The sequence below is a fragment of the Camelus dromedarius genome, chromosome 14 (genome assembly GCF_036321535.1).
Source record: "Camelus dromedarius isolate mCamDro1 chromosome 14, mCamDro1.pat, whole genome shotgun sequence".
Lineage (NCBI taxonomy): Eukaryota > Metazoa > Chordata > Mammalia > Artiodactyla > Camelidae > Camelus > Camelus dromedarius.
The window spans coordinates 35,031,377-35,051,918 of NC_087449.1; the positions used below are offsets into that span (position 1 = coordinate 35,031,377).

At 44.6% G+C, this 20,542-nt stretch overlaps 1 protein-coding gene across 9 annotated transcripts in view; it reads right to left on the minus strand.

The window, feature by feature from the left end:
• Nucleotides 1-1,034: 1,034 nt before the first annotated feature.
• Nucleotides 1,035-20,542, minus strand: part of ELAVL4 (ELAV like RNA binding protein 4) — a 140,766-nt gene continuing 121,258 nt past the window's right edge. For 6 of the 9 annotated variants that reach the window (XM_064493601.1, XM_064493602.1, XM_064493599.1 and 3 more), the window contains exons 4-7: nucleotides 9,978-10,131; nucleotides 8,104-8,329; nucleotides 6,434-6,472; nucleotides 1,035-3,458 (exon numbers count right to left, since the gene is read on the minus strand). In XM_064493601.1, coding sequence (XP_064349671.1) covers nucleotides 3,089-3,458; nucleotides 6,434-6,472; nucleotides 8,104-8,329; nucleotides 9,978-10,131 — 789 coding nt within the window. In that variant the 3' untranslated portion in view covers nucleotides 1,035-3,088. The remainder of the gene's footprint in view (nucleotides 3,459-6,433; nucleotides 6,473-8,103; nucleotides 8,330-9,977; nucleotides 10,132-20,542) is intronic. The other 3 variants (XM_031465100.2, XM_010984731.3, XM_064493600.1) reach the window with 2 other exon arrangements.

A 20,542-nucleotide genomic window follows, 5' to 3' on the forward strand; every position in this document is an offset into this window, starting at 1 on the left:
AGCCTGTCTGACACATAACAGACACTCTGCAAATAGTTACTCCCTTTCTTCTGCACAAGTCACAAGTATGCTTATAAATGAGTAACAGACATTAATGCATCATAATGCCAAACACAGTGCCAAATGTGCTGGCTCATTATCAACCAGGGCAGTGCTCCTTACACTTTAAGTGCCAATGATTCACCTGGGGAGCTGGTTAAATATAGATTTGCATTCAGCCCGAGATTCTGCATTTTAATAAGCTCCCAGATGATGCTTATACTGCCGGCTGGGGACCACACTTTTAGTAGTGTGGAACTAGGGCAATGACTTGAATACTGGGTTGACTTTGAGAGATTGGGCTAGGTTGCAAAACAGAATTTTAGTCTGCCTTTGTTTTTGTTTGTTTAAAGTGGTAAAACATTGGGGAAATCTGAAGATGCTACAGAAAAAAAAAGTTTGAATGAACACATTTAAAAATCTGGGAAGCTCAAATCCATTCTACACACTTTCATTTATTGTCTGGACAGATAAAGTACAAATAATTCAAACACAACAAGATTATGAAAAAAAAACATTTACAATGCTTTCCCTCAGAAATCATCTAAACTAGCAAGATTAACATGAAGTCATCCGTTATAACTAAAGTATACAACTGCCTGGTCCTAAGATTTTTTTTCCTTTTTTTTTCCCCCAAGAGTGAACACATTATAGAGAAGAGATTTTGGCATGCCTTTCCCACTAATGCTTAGCAAATGCATCAAAACTTTGCCAGCAAACTGCGTTCATTCATAGCAGGTGATGTAAAAAGATTTCCCTGAATGTTGAACGAGTGTTCTCTGAACTGAAATCTGTTTTTTTTTTAACTGAAAAGAGGAAAAAAAAACAGAAAAAAAATTTAAAGGAGGAGTCTATGATGTAGCCTTGGTTTTCGTTACCTGTCTACCACTACGACTACTACTACAAAGTTTGCCTCTTCAGTGTGAAAACAACAGTTCTGTCTACATGCACTTAGTGGGTTCAGCATGGGAAAAAACGCACAAAATAAGCACAAGTTATAAATAACCATAACGTTTTATTACCATTAAGACTAAACTGGTATTGAAAAGATTGTATATAACAAGACAAGAAAAGCAATAGCAAATTTAACTATCAACTAGATTATGCATAGCGAGTAACTGTTTCTATTACCCAGGGAAGAGCATGAACCCTTGTATTTTTTTGTTTCGTTTTTGTTTTAAATATATAACCGTACAAAGCACAAACATACTAAAATGATCAGTGCACTGGACGTGGGAGAATGCTCCCTCAGTCATTTTGTTCCCTTAGCTCTGTTTTGTTTTCCCCAATCTGAATTACATTAAAATAAAGACCCAGTTGTTTTTATTTTTCTACTGTGCAGTAAGAAAAAATATTCACAACAAACATGACAATATATCAAACAATAGTTCTACACAAGTTACCTTGATACCTCTTTAACTGTCACTTAAATATCATAAGAAAACATTTTTAAGACATATACAAACAAAACTAGCCAAGTGTTACAACTTATAATAAATTAACCCAAAGGAAAAATAACTTTATATATATATATTTATATTGTATATACACATACACACACAACAGAATGACACAATAATATGCTTCTTCCCATAGTTTAAGTAAACAAATAAGTAGTCTAGCCAATCTAGCTATATTTGATCTCGGCCATAGGCATCATCACATCGGCGATTAAATAAATAAGTGTTTCAAGCAACATAAACAGTGTTTCAAATGTACCAACACAGCCCAATTCTATCAGCATGGGCTACAAAGTGAATTTGAAAATTCCTTAATGAATTTAAAGCAAATGTATCTTTTGTTTTCCTCTCCTAAACACATTACATTTAACTATGATACTAAGATATGTAAATAATTTCGTAGCACCTACTGCTCAAACTAAGGAAGTTTTAGATCAAAAGGAAAATTAATCTTTTTAATTTTTGTTCTGCTGACATCCCATACTGATGACTTAAAGAAAAACTGTCTTTCAACTCATCTCCTTGCTTTTGGGTTTTGACTGTGGGGAACTGTGGTACCCTGGGTAGAACGAACACTCCTTTCCCCTAGTAATTAATAATTTTTTAATTATTATTACATGCTATGAAAAGATATGAAGATCATCTGTTTATAGCCCATCCTTCAAAAAACAGTCTACGAATCCAGTTTAAAACACACATCTTGATCTCTAAAAAGTTACCAGTGCAGTATGAACGTGACAAAGTTGTCAATTTCCCCTAAATTAGCCAGTCAAAATATTTTTTTCTCAAATCCAGATTCTCTTGTAAAAATTCTTTATATTTTATAAAAATAGATTTTTCTTGAAACCCATTTTCAGCAAAGAGACCACCTCTTTGGCAACAATGTTAATGTTATTAAATTGTTAATGTCATCAGGTATCCCCCTTGCCCCCATCCCCTAACAGAAGACTGTTTTAGTTCACATGATATAAAAGAAAAAAGGAAAAATAAAAAAATTTGCAAAAGTTTTTTTAAGTTTTGCAATTTTTATTATTCCTCTTTAATTTGTGTGGGTTTTTTTTTTTAACCAATCTGATTGGATCAACATTTTGACAAAAAAGAAATATCTTTTTTTTTTTTCTTTCTTTGAATCCCGTTACTTTGTAAAAATTGTTTTATTTTTATTATTTTTTTTTTGTTTTTTGTTTTTCTTCTTCAAATGAGCGAATGGTCATCTTAAAAAGACCCACCTTCAAGGAAGGTAGTAAAGTTAGCTGGCTGGGTAAAAATCCCTGCACGTCGCTATCTATGTATATTATAGTCAACAACGACAGCTATGAAAGAACATTCAATGCATCAAAGGTATTTTTTTTGTGTTTTTTTTTTCTTTTTTTCTAAGCATTATAAAATCCTTTCCTGGTACACCTCAGGATAATCCAATGTTTTAATACTTAGGCAACACTGGCTTATAAAGTCCATGGTTGAATATAAGCCTTGAAAAGTTTGTTTCTCTCTCTTTTGTGTGTGTGCGTGTGTATGTGTGTGTGTGCGCGCATGTGTTTTGTTCGTATATATTTATATATATATTTTAATAAGTAAGGATGGGAAATTCAGGACTTGTGGGCTTTGTTGGTTTTAAAGGAAACTTGTAACACTCGGTCTCCCAGGCGGTACCCGTTGAGGCTGGCGATGGCCATGGCGGCCTCGTCATAATTGGTCATGGTGACAAAGCCGAATCCCTTGCACTTGTTGGTGTTGAAGTCACGGATGACTTTGACGTTGTTCACCGCCCCGAAGGGGCCGAAGAGCTGCCAGAGGACACTCTCGTCGGAATCCGGGGACAGGTTGTAGACAAAGATGCACCAGCCTGTTCCTGTGTGGCCAGGGATGTTCATTCCCACAAGGCTTGTCATCCCGTCAATGGTGATTGGAGAGAACCTGGGGGGACAAGCAGAAGGGGGGACTGGTCCAGACATCAGTCTGACCAAGGATAACACACAGATGCACAGACACAGACACGGGGCAGAGGGCTGAGTGAGTGTTTGCAGGCGAGTCTTCAGGGTTTAAAAACCAAAATGTAAAAACTAATGTCTGGCATTTCTTCTGATGGGAATGGCTAGCCTGGCTAAGGCACACATATGCCAAGAGAAAGGCCTAGGTCAATTCCTAAGAACCACGAAGGACTCCCAGAGCAAGGCTTTGTCATACTCTCATGACATATGTTCACAGGGTATCCACCCTGAGCCTTACCTCCCTCCCCACAATACAGGATGAGCTCTTCAGGGAAGGGGCCCTACTTCATTCATCCTTTTGCTCTACTTAATTATTCAGTGGAGCCCATATGAGAATCTCACAGACATGACACATAGAAAACACTCAATAACTGTTTATTGATGCAATAGGTGAATAACACTGGTGGATCTCAATGGGAAATCTTATTTATTTTTTTAAAGTAGATTAGGGGATGGCCCCAAAGTGCTTACATCTACCATCTTTGCAGTCCCTTGATTATGGGGGGTCAAAGATCTCTTGATATTATGGAGGATGGAAATACATGAGAATGAATAGACATGTCTTGTTATTAATTAGATGGGTGGCTTATGTTTCTTTTAGCTTTCATTCAGAAGAGTTTCCCCAAAACCCCTGAGCAACGATAATAACGATGTATCATTCCTTGATGCTATATTATCTGGAATTCATTTCTAAGTGTCACAGGAGTGAGATTTCAAGTGGTTTGTGCATTTATGTATCTTGAATCACTCACTGTACATTGGAGAAGCAGAATAATGTTATTTGCCCTATTACAACTACTTTTGCATTAGGCTTCAAAATCTCTTTTTTCATGTAGTCTTGAAAAGAAAAACAACACTTCTGATGCTATTCACCGTCTGATAAAATATGTGTGTGATTCACGATGGATGCATCAGATGAAACAATTAGGTTACCAGTGCCTACAGCAGAAAAAAAAGTTTGTTAACATTTTACTTTACACCAAACTTATACAGAGATTTTGACCCTATATGCTGACTAGTACCTTGCTTTTCATTTGGTTGGTTGGTTGTTTTTCTGAAGAGGGGCATAGGAGGAGGGGCAGCAAAACGGGGGGAGAGAACAGATAAAGTGCCATCTAGGGTTGTTTTGAAAATAAGTACATATTCTTAGAGATTTGAAAGTCCTATGAAAGAATAGTTCTGTATCTACCAGAATTTAGATAATCAGCTGGCTGCTGAAGATAGGGTGAACATAACAACAGGCAGTATTTTTGGTATTATTCACCAAGTCAATCTTCCCTCTTATTTGTTTTTAAATAAGAGGGAAGGACAACCCAAAAAACATCATGGCATGAATTCTAGAAGGGCAAATCCATGTCTACTTGTTATTTGCATCATTTCTGAAGACTGTCTTCCCAACCTTCTCTCCTCTGAGTCAACTGACCGCTTTCAGTTTATAGGCAGAGAACAGCGAGGTATTTATTACAAGGCCAAAGTCGGGGCTAGCAAAGAGGTTTCAAGTAGCGCCTCAACTCTAGTTGGTAATGCTACCTGGAGCACTTTGGTAGGAAGGACCCTGGATCCAAATCTGGGTTTAATGGGAAAAGAGAGTGCTCTTATCAACCAGTGATGTTCACTAAGGCGGGGAACTAGAGGAGACGGCAGCGAGCGTGCTGCAGTGGTGTCTTCCCGGCCTCATCTAGGTAGAAGCATCACTCTTTTCATGACATTTGGTGCCACCTCACTAAAGTTAGACAGGAGCAAAGGTATGGGACAGAGCTGGAAAAACATAACATGTGTGGGAACAGGGAAGCAGTATGCTAGACACTTGGCGCTCACTCACAGTCCCTCATGGGTGCTGGGATTGAGATCTGAGAGGCTGGCACCCTAAGAGGGAAGTCTGAGATCCAGTTATTTCCTCCACCGTGTGCCCGTTTCCAGAGCGGAGCACTTACCATGCACGGCCAAGGGGTAAAAAAACTGCCTCATACAGGGAGTGACTATTCAAGACCATACCTCTTTCCCTTGACTGCAAGATGGGGAATTAAAATGTGCAGTACTACTGAGCAGGGAGATGAAGATGCTGTGTCCCTAGCAGTGCAGGGGGGTTTATCAAAAGCACATGTGGGAAGCTCACAGACACGTGACATAATGCACCCAACTTCCTGAGATTCAGCTTTCAGACTAGGTCTGGAACACCCTGTGACTATGCCCTTGTTCAGAGAGCCCCTCAAATCTTGACTCTATTTGAACCCTCAACCCCACAAAAAGTTTTTAAATAAAAGAAACAGCAAGTTTAGAACATACATACATACATATATAACCAAAGGAGGATTGATAATAACTGCTAAAACCTGTAACAAAAGAAAGCCCTGGCTGAGGTGCACACAGATACACTTCGCCCTCAGGCTGTGCCCTGAAGTGCACACGGAGGTGGGGGTAGGATTCATAAGGTCATCCACTCATTTATTCATGCTGTGGCCAGAGCTGGTAGTCCAAAATCTAATTTTCCCACTGACAATCATAAGATTGTCAACTATGATTAGCAAAATGTTCTAATTTTGCCATGCTGGAATCTGCCCTCTTAACTGAATCTTGGCATGGCTAATGCAAAACAGTTGCTTTGCAAGTTTGCAAAATCAGCTGGCAAAGAGTCGCAGCCTTCCCTCTTAGGGGAGACATTCAGAGGACCAGATTATCAAGGGCTTGGTAGCTGTGGCACCTGAACCATAGGAGAAGCCCACCTGCAAATAAAAGAAAAAGTGAAACACACAAACACACTTTGTGTGCCCTAAAAGAAACAAAACCAACTGAGGTCTGAAATTAAAATTAAGAATTTGACATGCTGGTGGAAGAAAAAGGAAGAATTAAAAAAAAAAAGTAAAGTTAGTGAATTAAAAAAAAAAATTCTAGCCCCAGTCTGTGCCAACACGGACATCTGGCAATCTGTGGAGTTTTAATTACCTCTTTACGCCATAGGCCATATTAAGCAAATTGTCCAGCCTGCAAAGAGAAGGAGGGTCTCTGGGTTAATGCCTCACAGATGGCAAGATCGCTCAATGGAACTATTAATAAGAATGCTCCATTTTCAAAGAAGAAAAGCTCAACAACTTTCCCCAATGCTTAGGAGACTAACCCCTGGTAGATACCCCCTTTCCTGCCTCTGACTAAAGTAATTCGTGTTCAGGTCGATGCTAAAGTTTAAAGCAAGTGTCTAATGAACTTTCCGTTCTTTCAAGGTCTGAATTAATCTCATTCCCCCACCTCTCAGAACATCTGTGTGGATTTTATTTTAGGTTTTGTGTGAATTTTTTAAAAAAAAGATTTTCTTTTAAACTTCTTAAGTTGTTCACCTTTTATTATAATTAAATTGATGGACAAAGGTCTCTGTTCCAGATTAACAATATACACGCACACACAGTGCATATCAGAATGGGTCTTTTCTCTCAGCCTAGCTACATTATCTAAATCTTTTTACCACACCCTTTTTTTTGAGAGGTGGGGGGCAGAGTTTGAGAGTTAAGATCTTTAAAAATTAGCTTACTATTTACAAGCTGAAAGCACATCCCAGCAAACTGCCATTTTGTTATAATCTCCCTCACATTCAGTATTTTACTTGGGGACAAGCTAGTCACACCGTGGGGCAGTAGTAACCATAGTTTCCACCATTAAAATTCTGCTGGAAAGGCTTTTTACGTAAATACTGCATGTGCTCTCACACAAAATAAAAATTAGATGACTTGGACTCTTCGTGAAATCATTAACCATTTCAAATTCATGGGGCATGGGAGGACACTCCAGAGGCTTGATTTTTCTCCTCACTGGAGCCCGCTGGAACGAGCTGCTATATTCCTGTGTGATATTTGAAAAGGAGAAAGACCTTTTCATTAAAGGGAAGTTGGGGCATGGGTGGAATAGAATAATTATTTAGAATTATTATGGGTAGGTCAAGAATATTCTTATCTCTTGCACAATAGAGGTAGGTCAAGGTCGGACTGTCTTCATGGAGAAAAACCTGCCTTTCAGAAACGTCGCAGGGGAAGGGGAATGCCCCATTGCACCAGGAGCTTCCTGGGGGCTGGGCACCCAAAGGAAACACTAATAAGGCTTGGGCAAGTCTTCCTCCTTGTCTTCCCAGAGTCTGCTGACTTAATGTCAGAACAAAGTTAACACAGAAGAGAGGATCTCCTCTAACCCCGCAAAAGAACAGAGTCACCAGCAGAAGAAAGAGGACAGGCCATACCACTCCCTCTGGCAAGGACCTGCCTCCTGGGCTACTGTTTTCTTTGACTTTATTACAAGCCACTGTCTTAAGCTTAAGTCTAAGCTGATGAATGTGGTCACTTTTCTGTGATCAATTCTTGTTGAAACTGAACCTTCTTATTTGGTTGAACGCAGAAATTTTGTTTTAACCAGAGAATCTGAAGTTTAACCACAGTCACAGTGGTAAGTTGAAAGGGGGCTTAGAAGACTATCTGGTCCAATCATCACATTTTACAGCAGTGGAAACTGAGGTTCGGGGGAGTTTCACCCAGTGATTCCTGGGGGCGGAGGTTCGTCTCCTGCCCCATCCTTCAGGGCCGTGGGCCAGCTCTGTACTGATGCAGTAGGGCTCTTCCCCTGTGCACGCCTACCTGAACCTCTGAGCCTGGTGGTGGAGTGGGCCGGGGTAGCGCCGGTTGGGGGACTGGTAAAGCTGGGACAGCAGGGCCTGGCTGGACTTCTGGCTGGGGTTGTTGGCAAACTTCACAGTAATCGGTTCCGTAGCACCGCTGGGCTTCTGGCCATTCAGCCCTTTGATGGCTTCTTCTGCCTCGATCCTCTTATCAAACCGGATGAATCCCACCCCTCTGGACACTCCTGGGGAAAGAGAAAGAGCCTTCATAAAGAGTGAACAAACCGAAGTGGTAAACATTCCCAGGAAAAGATGGGCTAGGCCCTGTGGACTCTGTGGGGAGTCAGCCCACCTGTGGGGCCAGGGCTGAGCCTGGCTTCCCGAATCTCTCTCATCCATCAAAATGCATCTGCCTGCATTTCTGCCATCATGGCTCTCCCACCCCCAGAACACAGGTATCGCTCACATCTGCCCCTTCTAGCCCTCCGTCACCACCCCCCTGCTCAGTCCTCAGTCCTAAAGACCTCCCTTTGTTGCTGTAAGTGATCACTGCTGTCTGGTTTCTAGTTCACCAATGTGTCCTCCACTCTTGGTAACTAAGTAACCTATTTGAAAAGCAAACTCTGAACATTGTTACACCCTTAAAAGCATCTTTTATAACTTTTTTGTACATTTTCAATTTTTCATCTTGTGGATGATACCTGTTCCTCATTGCTCTCCACTCTAAATACAGAATAACTAATGAACAAAACCCACAAAAACTCCTTCTGTGGCTCCATGTTGCATACAGATTAAGCCCAGACTTCTTGGCATGGCATTTAATGCCCCTGATGATCTGGCCCTAAATCCCCTGTTGAACCTCATGCCATCCATGCTGAACTGCCAGAGTCCTTCAATAAGTTGTGTTTTTCCTTGACTCCATGCCTTCAGATATGTCCCATCCATGTATTCTATAGGAGACATCCTATCCACCTAGAATGCTCTATTCTTCCTTCTTGCCTGAGAACTGCAAGTCATCCTCCAAAACTCTGTTCAAACATCACCTCCTCGATGAAGCCTTCCTTCCCAGCAGTGCCCACCAGGCATAGCTTGCCTCCTCCTGAGCTCTCGTGGTGCCTTGGATGGCCCTAGCAGGTACTCATCATGTTGGAGTCTTATAAGGGTGGGACTGTGCCTCCTTCATCCCTGGTCCCTGGTGTCCCTCTGCACAGCATCCAGGACAGAGCTGCCTTCAGTGAGGGTTTGTTGCAATAGTCAAATGATAAACATGTCCAAACTGCTCTCAGGGGATGTGTAAATTGGGATTACATTTGGAGTAGAGTGAAAACATTCTGCCATCAAAAATGAAATGTAGGTGCCTTTCTTACTGAGAGGTGGTGGCTGCCTTTCTTTATTACAGCCAAATTACGGCAGAACCAGATCCTGGGTTATTCCTGCACTGCTAGTAATGAACTGGACAGAAGTCAGGTCCCCCACTTCCAGCCTCTGTTTCCCCATGTGTGAAGCAAGGCAGTTGAAGGTTCCCTCTAACTCCATAAGGCTACCGTTGGAGCCAGAGCTATACACACAAAGTAGTGTTACTTTGTTGATGGTTGAAAGAGACTTTGATGGTTATTCAGTCCCACTCTCAACCTGATGCTGAATCCTCTTCATAATTTTGCCAAGTAGTTTAGCTGCTGCAGGAACAGGTCCCATGATGAAGATCTGCTTCCCAAGGTGGCCCATTTTCAATCTGGGGAGTTGATTGATTAAAAAGTCCTTTTTCTCCTAAGTCAAAAATCTGTCTATTTAAGATCTATATCCTTTACCCTAAGTGACCCCTCTTCTCCTATGGGTCACAGAGCACTGGCTGGTGACACTGAGACACGAAGAAATGACAAAAGAATACTTAACCTGTGACTTGATCAACCAGGATTCGTGAGGTGATGATACGGCCATATTGTGAAAAAAGCTGCTCCAGTTCCTTCTGGGTCATGGTTTTGGGGAGACCACTAACGTAGAGGTTAGCATCCCTGATTGAGGCAGAGCTCGGACGGGCATATGAGACCTAGGAAAAGGCAAGAGGAGCTAAATCCATTACAGGCAATATCCCCTGAGCAGAGACTGAGCCGACAACCGAGATGTCAGCCCCTCGTCCATCATTCTAACTCACGGTGTCAGCTCAAATAACCCGGTAGTTCAGATTTTTAGCTACTCATAATAGTAATGAGAACCAGGAGAACAGCAATAGAGGAACAAAGGGAGTGCTGACGATAACTTAAAACAAATGTACAGATAAGGGTCTCTAAGTGCAGAACAAAATAGCTAGTGTACGGCAGCTGTTAAATGCAGAACTACCCACGCACAGAGTTCTGAAGATTTACCTCCTGGATGTGGGTGTATAGAGGATTTACTGTATCCAACACATAATAATCTTTGAATAAACCAAAAAAAAGAAACCCATGAAATTCTGTTCTGCAGATTTCTCTCTTTGCCACCCTCCCTACCCCGTCCCCTCCCTCTTGAACACATAAAAGCAATCAGGTTCTCTGCAAGATTTTTTAATGTCCCATCCTTTGTGTTGTTCCAATATGTTCCCACAAGGTCTGCTCTAGCTGAATGACAAAGTGCTGGTGAAATGGGGCTGAATGAACATCTGCTTGCAAAACTGGATCTGTGACCTTGTCATAACATCTGCAAGAACCAGTTGCCTTCTAACTTTGAGGCGGAGCAGATAAAACCACAACAAACCAAATGAGGGCACGGTGGGAAGGGGGAGGGAGAGGGCACTGGAGAGAGAGGCAAGCCTCACCGATGGTTATAATAAGTTCGACTTTGTAAATTTGTCCTCCCAGATCTCTCAAGTGCTTTTTTTTTTTTTTCCCAAAAAGCTAACACAGAAGTGTAAACAGATCTGAAATTCCATCTGCAAGAAGCCAAATCTGTAGCAGTACACATAAGCAAAGCAAACCCCAGCAGTCATTAATTTTAGACTTTCATTTACTTATTTATTTATTTTTTTAAAGAAAACAACATGAGACATTTGAAATATAATTTACAGCTAGTCTAACAAAAGCACTTTCCTGCTAATGCTATTTCTGGGGCGGTTGTGGCTCAGAATAGATGATGAAAACTGTCATCTCAGAGCACATCTGACAAGGCTGGACAGGAAGGGACCTATGTGCCTTAGCATTTTTCAGTTGGGGAGTTTTATTTAATTTATATAACCAATTCACAGGACCTGCTAAGACTATAGGGGTGAGTGAGTATGTATGTGTGTATGTGTGCTCTGCACACACAAAAGCATGTTTGCGACAGGAATGATCCATGTTAAACTGGACCCTCGGCATTAAGAACAAACCTCCAGGAGCAGAGCGGGCCTCGGGTCTGAGAATGGGTCTAGCAGTGGGTCGCGCGAAGAGGAATGAAGGATGAGCAGGACCCCCCCACCCACGGAACTCTCTCCCTTTCCATGCAGAGATGCCAGGTCCCTCTATGTGTTCCACACCTAAAAATAGATGTTGACTCAACAGATAAAATGATGAGTGACTAATGTGCCTCGCTGGCCTCCTCCTGCCAATGGAGCCAGGCTGCCCATCTGCAGTGTCTATCTCTTCTAGAAACTCACGGTGGCCTCTGTGGGCTCCTTCCCAGCTCATAGCTGACAGGCAGAGGGGCCTTTACATAGAGGGACCCTGTGTGTACACTTCGAGGTGGGGGCTGAAGGGCTAGGAATCCCATGAGACTGCCAGGGCAGGGTGTCACTCCACACACGGCTCTCCTACCCATGTCCTTTTAGGCTACAACCCAGCACAACTATTTTTTCAGGCATGAAGAGAAGGAGGCAGGGAGAAGGAAATGAAAAACATCACAGTGACAGGTCTATGGACATGAGGGTCACCCTTGTCTCACCCCTGTCAATTATGGACAAATTAATTATCTAGATGATCTTTGTGCTCCCCGAAAACATACCCTATTACCTCCATTCTTCTGTTCATAGGGAACGTTTTCCCACCCACTTCCTCAGGTCCTCATCCTTCTCCTTTTAAGGCCCAGCTCAAATGCCACCTTCTCTAGAGAGCTTTCTCCCACCGTACCTCCTCCTGAAAGCCCCCTCACAGTGTTCTCGATGAATCACACCCATGCTACTTAATCCGTTCTGACTTTGACTCACCGTCTCTCTATCTAGTCTGCTGATCTCCTTGAGGTCATGGGTTGTGTGTGTGTGTCCTATTCATCTCTGTGGCTCAAGCTCCCAGCACAGAGCCTGATACCCGCAGGGTGCTCGACACCTACTGAGAGAATGAATGAACACCCACAGATCATACTGAATGACTTGGGCATTAGTGGCTCTTTGGGGTTAACTGCAGCTTGGATTCCTCCACTTAGGGAGATCACTGAGAGTTAAGCATCCAGAATTTCAGCTGTGTTTCCTACTAAGCTAAGAGCTAGGTTTCCCATTCTCCAGTATCTGGGGTAGGAAGGACAGAAAGACTGTTCTCGGTCTACATATAGAAGCCTTTTCTTAGCAAACATTTCTTGAGGATCTACTACGAGCCAGGCACAATGCTGTATGCTGGGATACACAATCAGCAAGAACAAGGCAAGGCCTCTTGCCCTAAAAGACTTCCAAGACCAATGAGGGCAACAGACTACACACAGCAGGTACTCAATAAATAGGAGTTGAAGGGAAGGATGGTGCACATGTGGACCAATGATCATGAAACCACAAGATGTGTGTCATTCCAGGGCTGTACAGATGGGACTGTAACACAGAGAAGGGGAGACTAATCTCCCTTTCAATTAAGGGTTAAAAGAGCCAGGAAGGAGACAGGTCGGTGAGATTTGTGCTAAAACAGGTGATATGACAGTGTGTGGTGGGGTCAGAAAACTGTGGCCAGATGATAATTCTCCTCTATTGTGAGGACAAAAGAGGTGATGAAGGTCAAGGGCTCAGTGCAGGGCCTGCCTGGCACCCAATAAATGCACAGTGGATTGTAATGACCTTGATTCTCCTGAGTTCTAGGCGGTCAGAGCTGGGATACAGAGGAGGTAAGGCTGGAGACAGGTCTGCTAGGAGAAAGGAGCTGGCACTGAGAAGTCAATGACAGAACCAAAACCATTTGCCCGAAGAGGATTCTGACAGAGGAGGAATCTCAGCCAGAAAGGATTACTGTGATGGGCCCCAGTCACAGAACAGAGACAAACCCCAAGGGTGAACAGCACCTCGACCATTCACCAAGCCTAATTTCCGCTTGGTTTTCCTCTTCTATTTGGAACCTTAAGTCTATTGTTCTCTGAGTCCCCTGTCCAGGAAACCCGCATAAGTGGGAGTGGGAAGAAACAACAGAAGAAGGATCTTTCCACATTCAATATCTAATGCTTGTCCCAGTATCTAAACTTTCCAAGTGTCCTCATACGTTTATTAAATCCTAACCGAGTGACTACAGGTGTCAGGTCCTTTGTTAGGCTGCAACGTTTCTAAAATATCGCTGACTTTTAGCTCCTGCAGATGGTCAGCCATTGCTGGCTTTTTACCCCCCCCCCCCAGAGCCCAGGGCTCCCAACACTGGAGGCTGTGCCCTAAAGAACCCTGCGCCCCAGACCCTCAGAATCCTGCTCACCTCTTTCATCCAGAATCTCTGGAGACAAGATCCAGCACTGATCTTGTTCTAGAGCTTGGAAGGAACTGGGAGTGGGGAGACTACCCCTCTCTCTCTGGGTAAGGGTGACCCCCAAGGCAGGTGACTTTACCAATGATCTTGATGGAAGATTTGTGGTCACTCCAAACTCCCTGCCCCTCCTCATCCCTGCAAGCCCATGGGAGACCCTACTCTCTGCAAAAGTGACAGTACAGCATGGAGTTTATGAGCCCAAGGGCCTGCTCCAGTACTCACTAACTGTGTGATCTTGGCAGGTAATTTGATTTTCTTTTTTTTTTTTTTAGAAAATAAAAAAAAAGCTTTTTAATGGGGGATGGGAGAGCTGGCTGTCCAAGTGAGAATGGGGTTGGAGTGTCAGAAGTACATATCCCTGTGGGCCAAGTCGGCTCAGGCCACCTGGATCTAGCTCTGCAGCTCACCAGAGGAGTCCTGGCAGTTGTGAAAAGTAGCTATGCCACCTGGATCTGGCTCTGCAGCTCACCAGTGGAGTCCTGGCAGTTGTGAAAAGTGGCCATGCGATAGCCCACAGTGACACAGGAAGGGGGCAGGGCACAGCCATTCAAGGAATAACACAGCAATTAACACCAGAATGGCAAAAGGTTCAACCCCTCAAGGTGGTGGGAGATTTGACTGCTAGTAAACCTTGAGCTACATTATATGCCTATTGTACTATATTAGCATGGTGAATAGCATGCCCACAGGCGTCAGGCCAGAGGCTAGCCACAAAAGGTCAAAGAGTTGGAAAAGGCCAACTTACTGGGAATCCCAGCGCCTTCCCCAGGCTAGTTAAACTGGTCCTTCCACTTATTAGCATATAAAGGTACTGAGCCCAAGAAAACTGGCAACACTGAGCCTCGGGGCCCCTGCCTCTCTCTCTACCTTTCCGGAGACAACCTGCACTCTGTCTGTGGAGTGTGTACCTACTTTTACTCTAATCTGAGCACCCAACCCCCATACCTCGTGGCCTTTCTCTTGGCTTTTGATGCATCTCTAAATAAATCTACCTTTACTCAACTGTGGCTCGCTCTTGAATTCTTTCCTGTGTGAAGCCAAGGACCCACACTTGGCGGGGCACGTCCCAGGGGCTCAACTGAGGCCTGGGACACAGCCCTCCTCCATGCCCGACATCCATTGTTCCTGCATCAACAGTGCCCAGGGCATAGGCGGACGCCAGCAAGTAGGCAGGCAGTGGCCACAGGCGCTCCCAGCAAGACGAGGGCGGCTCCAGGCCCAGGGCTCCCATGGTCAGGGCTGCCGAGGTGGAGCCCAGGAGTGCCAGTCCCCACAGCCACTGCCCTAATTTCATCATGGTCACTCTGGCCCCATAATTTGATCTTAAGAAGTCTGTTTCTTTACTGGTAAAAAGAGGGACAATTTTCCTTCAAAGGGTTTTGGTGAAGAATTAAGAGAACAGATTTAATGTGCTAGCACACACCTAGCATTTGGTATCTACTTAGTAAATATCATCATGTGATGAGTCGGACAGGCTTTCATGGGCCAGCCTGGGACTCTAGTGCCCACTGGGACACACCTTTCAATTTCACCACACAAGCAAAAACATCTGGAACACTACCAGTGAGTGCCTATCAAATCACTCTCTCCTCTGTCAGGCCGGGGGGTCTGGATCATCTTTACCACTTCACTGCGCTGAATTTCCTCTAGCACGTTCCTACAGACTCCGCTGCTTCACATCCACAAAGCACTTTCTACTTTCCAAAGTGACTTCACAGGCTGCTCTCAGCGATTCTCACCAAGGTGGTAAGGCAGGCATTGTCTGTCATGACAGATGGGGCAGCAAGACCAGGGCTGGGGGCTGCCCCTTCCCACACAGCACCCCAGGTGCCTTCACGGTGCACAGCGAGGGCCTGGGCTGGGCAGGGTGGGAGGAACAGCATGGCCTGGGGAAAATGTTTCCTGAATCACCTGACAACACCCTGGCCCTTGTCTGACCCACCACAGTACAGAAGGAGCGGACTTGGAAAGCATGGTAAAGGCATGATCTTGGGTGCTACAAGGAGGGTGAGGTGAGAGGAAAGGCATCCTTCTCTGCCCTGGAAAGGTGCTTCTTTAGGAAAACACTGGTCTCAGAACATGAGAGTTTGTTCATTCCTCCGTTCTTGAACGTTACTGTGACCAGGTTCTGTGCTGGGAGAGTCTTTGCTTCAATGAACCCACGGTGTGGTGAGGAAGGAAGCAAACAAGTGAAGAGTGCAGTACAGAGGGCCGTTCCTGGTGGGGAAGATCATTCCCGTCCACGGGGAGGACACCCTCGGGGGTAACAGTCCAGGCCTCTCTGTACCCCCATCCCTCTTTTCCCAGGGAGGATGGCTCTCAATAGGCTTCAATAAAGGAAATGAGCATGTGAGCCTCAGACACTGCCTGCTCCCTCCCTCTGGGAGCCAGATGCCAGCCGGAAGCACACTTTCTATTCCAGGCTCTAAGTCCTACAGGTGCAGGCTATGCTCTCACATGCAGAGGCCTGTGACCTAGCATGTCAGTCTGTCCGATTGTGGGGTTCGGTGTTAGGAAGCCCACTGTGTCCACGCAATCCATCTGGGCCTTAATCAGTAATAAAGATGAACTTAGGATTCCATAAGCTTTTCTGTTTTTCTCTCTCAGCTGATTTAGAACTTGGATGTAGAAAACAGGGGTGTCATCAGTTGGGCCCCTTTGAATTACAAGGATCTCTATCATTGACTGGACTTCTGCATGAGCTGCGCATTCTATCCACAATACCGCTAACCTCCACAACCCTAGTTCGTGGTAAGTGGAAACAAAGGTGACAGGTGACGCTGGTGATCCCAGCAGAAAGCATTAGCCTTGAAATCTGTTTCACAGAAACTTGATGCTGATGTGACCTCAGAAGTTCAGGGCAGAATCCAAGATGGATTATAATCCACTTTATACATCTCCAAGGACAGGAAGCGCACTACCCCATGAGACATCCTGCACCATCACCACCACCCCTGGTTATCGGAAAGTTCTTCCTTCTGCTGAGTTCCAGCCTGTCTTCCCTGTAGCTTCTGACCTTCTCCTATTTCTACTTTGGCTCCACATAGCAGGAGCATCCTTCCTGTCCACATCACCCCTTATCTTGTGGGTCTCAATGAGGAGCTAGTTAGAGCATCAGGCAACTGTATTTTGAGACAGGCCACTCCAAGGAAGTTCTCATTTATGTTATTTTAACTGAAATGGAGCATTTATCCTGGAATGGAAAGGAGACAGGGGTTAAGAGCAAGGGCTTTGGGGTTGGAGACATGTAGATTTAAATCCTAATCACTTGCTAGCTATAAATGGTAAGTCTTGGGGTAAGTCAATTACGCTTTCTGAGCTGTATCACGTGAATAATCTAGAAGCTTTCTAAAGGAGCTGTTGTGGCCTTAAATGAGCTAACACATGTACGATTCTTAGGCACAATGCCTGGCACACAGTAAGTGCTCAGTAAATAGTGATTTTGGATACAATGGTTATGTACTTATGCTTTATGCTCGACATGAGGTGGGAGATGACGACAACAGCCCCTGACAAGTAGGGCTATCAGTCTAGCAGAGAAGATGCACTCATTTCCGAAGATCAGGCTGCAGATTCTCCCAATCTGTTGTAACACCCCACGCTCTGAGTGAGCACAAACTCTCCAGAGCACGCGGATCCCTGGGGACATTTCCTCCAAAGAGACCAGGACAATGGCAGCAGGGAAGAGACTCTGGTGCTGCCCGGGCCTTCAAGGAGCAAACCCTCCTTGGGACTTCCAATCCCGCCTCCAGGAGCAGGGAGAGAAGAGAGAAGCCAGCTGCCTCCTAGAAATAACAGCTTTGTGAGGATCCACTTACCCCTGGGTGGCTGCAGGCAGGACAGGTGTCTGCTTCTGCAGCCCCACTCCTCATACTTCCCCTACCCATCACCTGATATATGACGTATGCATTGATACGGTATTCTTTTATCAGGGGCAAGACCCGATGGTAACATGTCTAATGAGTTCTGATCATGCCACTTCTTCCTGCTTGAAACGTTCAGCGTTTCTCCAGCACTTTGTGATGGAAGCTCAAATCCCTTAACCAAGCATTCAAGGCCCTCTGGGATCTGGTCTGACCTTTCATCTCCTGCCAACCCCTCCATGCACCCTGTGCTTCAGTTCAAACAAAATGTCTCTATTCTTGCTATTTGTTCATCATCATGGCAAAATGAACTCCTGCCCATCCTTCCAGGCCCAGCCTGAATGCCACCTCCTCCGTGAAGCCCAGGCACAGATGACTGCTCTCTCCGTGGACTCTACAGATGATACTCGTTTCAATGGCAGCAGCTATCACACCGTCTCCCATCACAGCCATCTGCGCTAATACCTCATCTGCTCCAATGATCTGAGCATTCTGGTGGTCTCTGCAGATCCTCTGTAGCATCTAGTCTCAAAGCCTCACACAGGGTAGGAGCTCAGTAATGTTCTCTGAATTGAAACAAAAACGTATAAAACACTGTATGCACTGAATTTTAGCTCCTTTCCCAGGAACTAATTCTGATGTGGAGAAGGAGCTAGAAGGAATCACGGAGTTGAAGCGTATCCAAGAGTATCACGTGAGTATCTGGCATACAGTAGGCTGGATAAATATTTCATTAAAAAAATGGTGTGGTGATAGAATTCATGTGCCTTCCAAATTGTTTTTTTAAGTCCACTAATTACTAAGGGGGATTACTTGGTATGAGGTCCTTGCTGTCTGTCTAGTGGCCCCCAGAAGGGAGAGATGTGCTAAAGGTTTCAATGCCTGGATAGAGGGAGAGCTGGTCTCAGGCTCGGGGTTTAAGACACTCAGTCTCCTAGCTAAACTGCAGCTCCTGATTCTTGCTTCACGGAAGACTGGTTAAGATCGCTGTGGTCACTTGGAAACTTCATAAGACTTTCCACCATACAAAGCCTTTACATATGCTCTCTGAGCTTTAGTAAGACTCAGACTCATTCTTTCCCTTCATATATATCTCTGAAACATGTAGCTAGGAAGAAGTCTTCCCTTCTCTCCATGTAATTTTTCACCTTAGGGGTCACCTCGTTCACCGCCGTCTTCATTCTGGGGAGCACTGATCGAGCAGTCCGCTACAAACCATGACTACCTGTAAGTGAGGTATTATTAGTGCCGTTTTCCAGATGACAAACTCTGGCTCAGTGAGATCAAGTACTTGTCCAAGGTCACACAGATGAACTAAGAGCTGGATATGACTTGAGGTTCTGGGATCTTTCCACTACGCCAGGCTAATGTGGACAGTGAAATAAAAGCCGTGTACTTGGCACAGACTGCTACTTTCCCTGGAAAGTTACCAAGCTGGAAAGCTCATGCTATAATATTTTATTAGTTAGACTGTTAGAGCTGGAAGGAACCATTCTGCAGATAAGAGAGTAAGCCCAGAGAAGTACACTAAGTTGTCCAAGGTCATCCTGGTAGTTTTTGAAGGGGGCGGACCTGACTCTCCATCTTAATTCAGAGCTCCTCTAAACGGACGAGGCAGGAGGGGAGAGAGTGTGGCTCTATGATCTTTGATAGACCAGCTGATTTATCCTGGGGCTTCCTGGTAACCATGGAGAAATGATCCTTTATTCCCCAGGGCTCCTGCTGTTCTAGGCCAGCATTGTCTAATGGAAGAAACTTTTGGGGTCAAGAAAATGTTCTAGAGCTGTGCTGTCCAACATGATAGCTGCCAGCTACATGTGGCTACTGAGCACTTCAACTGTGCCTTGTGTGACTGAGGAACTGATATTTTCATTTTATTTAATTAATTTAAATTCAAATATAAATAGCTATATGTGGCTAGTGGCTACTATACTGGACAGAACAGCTTAAGGCCCAGAAATGACACAAAGTTATAGCATCTAAGAGCCAGATGGGACCTTTAGGTCAGTTAGCCAGACTGCAGCCTGTTCCAGGAATCACTTTTCCATCAGCCCTAATGATTCCGTTTGAATGTCTACGGCAACCAGGGACTCAACCACCACCCAAGGCAAATGATAGACACGTGGGTTCTCCTTCCAGGTGCTTGACATACAGGACTGAACTTCAGAGTCCTGGCAGATTTCTTTTTTCTCTAGAGGGTGGAAAAGCAACCACCGTGAGGTGAGTACGTGAGTACAGCACCGTGTGGCCATCTTTCTCATTTGCCTCTGGACAACTCTTAGAGTGGGCCGTCTTTCCGAAACGCAGAGGAGCTGACAGTGGGACGCAAGACACCAGAGATGGCCTGACCAAGAGTGGACAAGAAAGGACCACGATTTCCTGGGATCTAGAATCCACAATTCTCCTAACACAGCCGAGGTGTGCTGATTTATTTATTTATTTATTTAGCCGCTCAAGTCACGCTGTGGGCTTCTTTTACACTTGTAAACAGCTAAAGCACCCAAGCCCCATTCCACACCCTTCTGAAAACCTAAGTGTCCTTGTAACCTGTACCTGTCCAACTTTTTGTTTTTTGTAACCCAGACACAGGACACTGTGGATGACTTTTAAGATACTAGGACCATATCAGCCTCACTGGGCAGAGAGTAGTGGGGTTGTACTTCCATCTCGCAAACTCTCACACCTGTATCTGAAATTATTCACTCAAAGGAAGTTAACGGGGCACTGGAAAGTAAAGCAGCCCAACAGAACCTCTCACGGGAGAGGCCGCCTGGCACAACTCGGGTAAACGAGTCTCCTGTTTCCCGTGGCGTCATCAGTGCCCTCTCTTCGCTCCTTGGGGATTCAGTGATCCAGTCATCCCTGCTGACCTTGGCAGAGAAGCACTCCCACACCAGCTCTGACTATAGCCATAATGGGGGAGGAGAGAAAAATGCGTGTT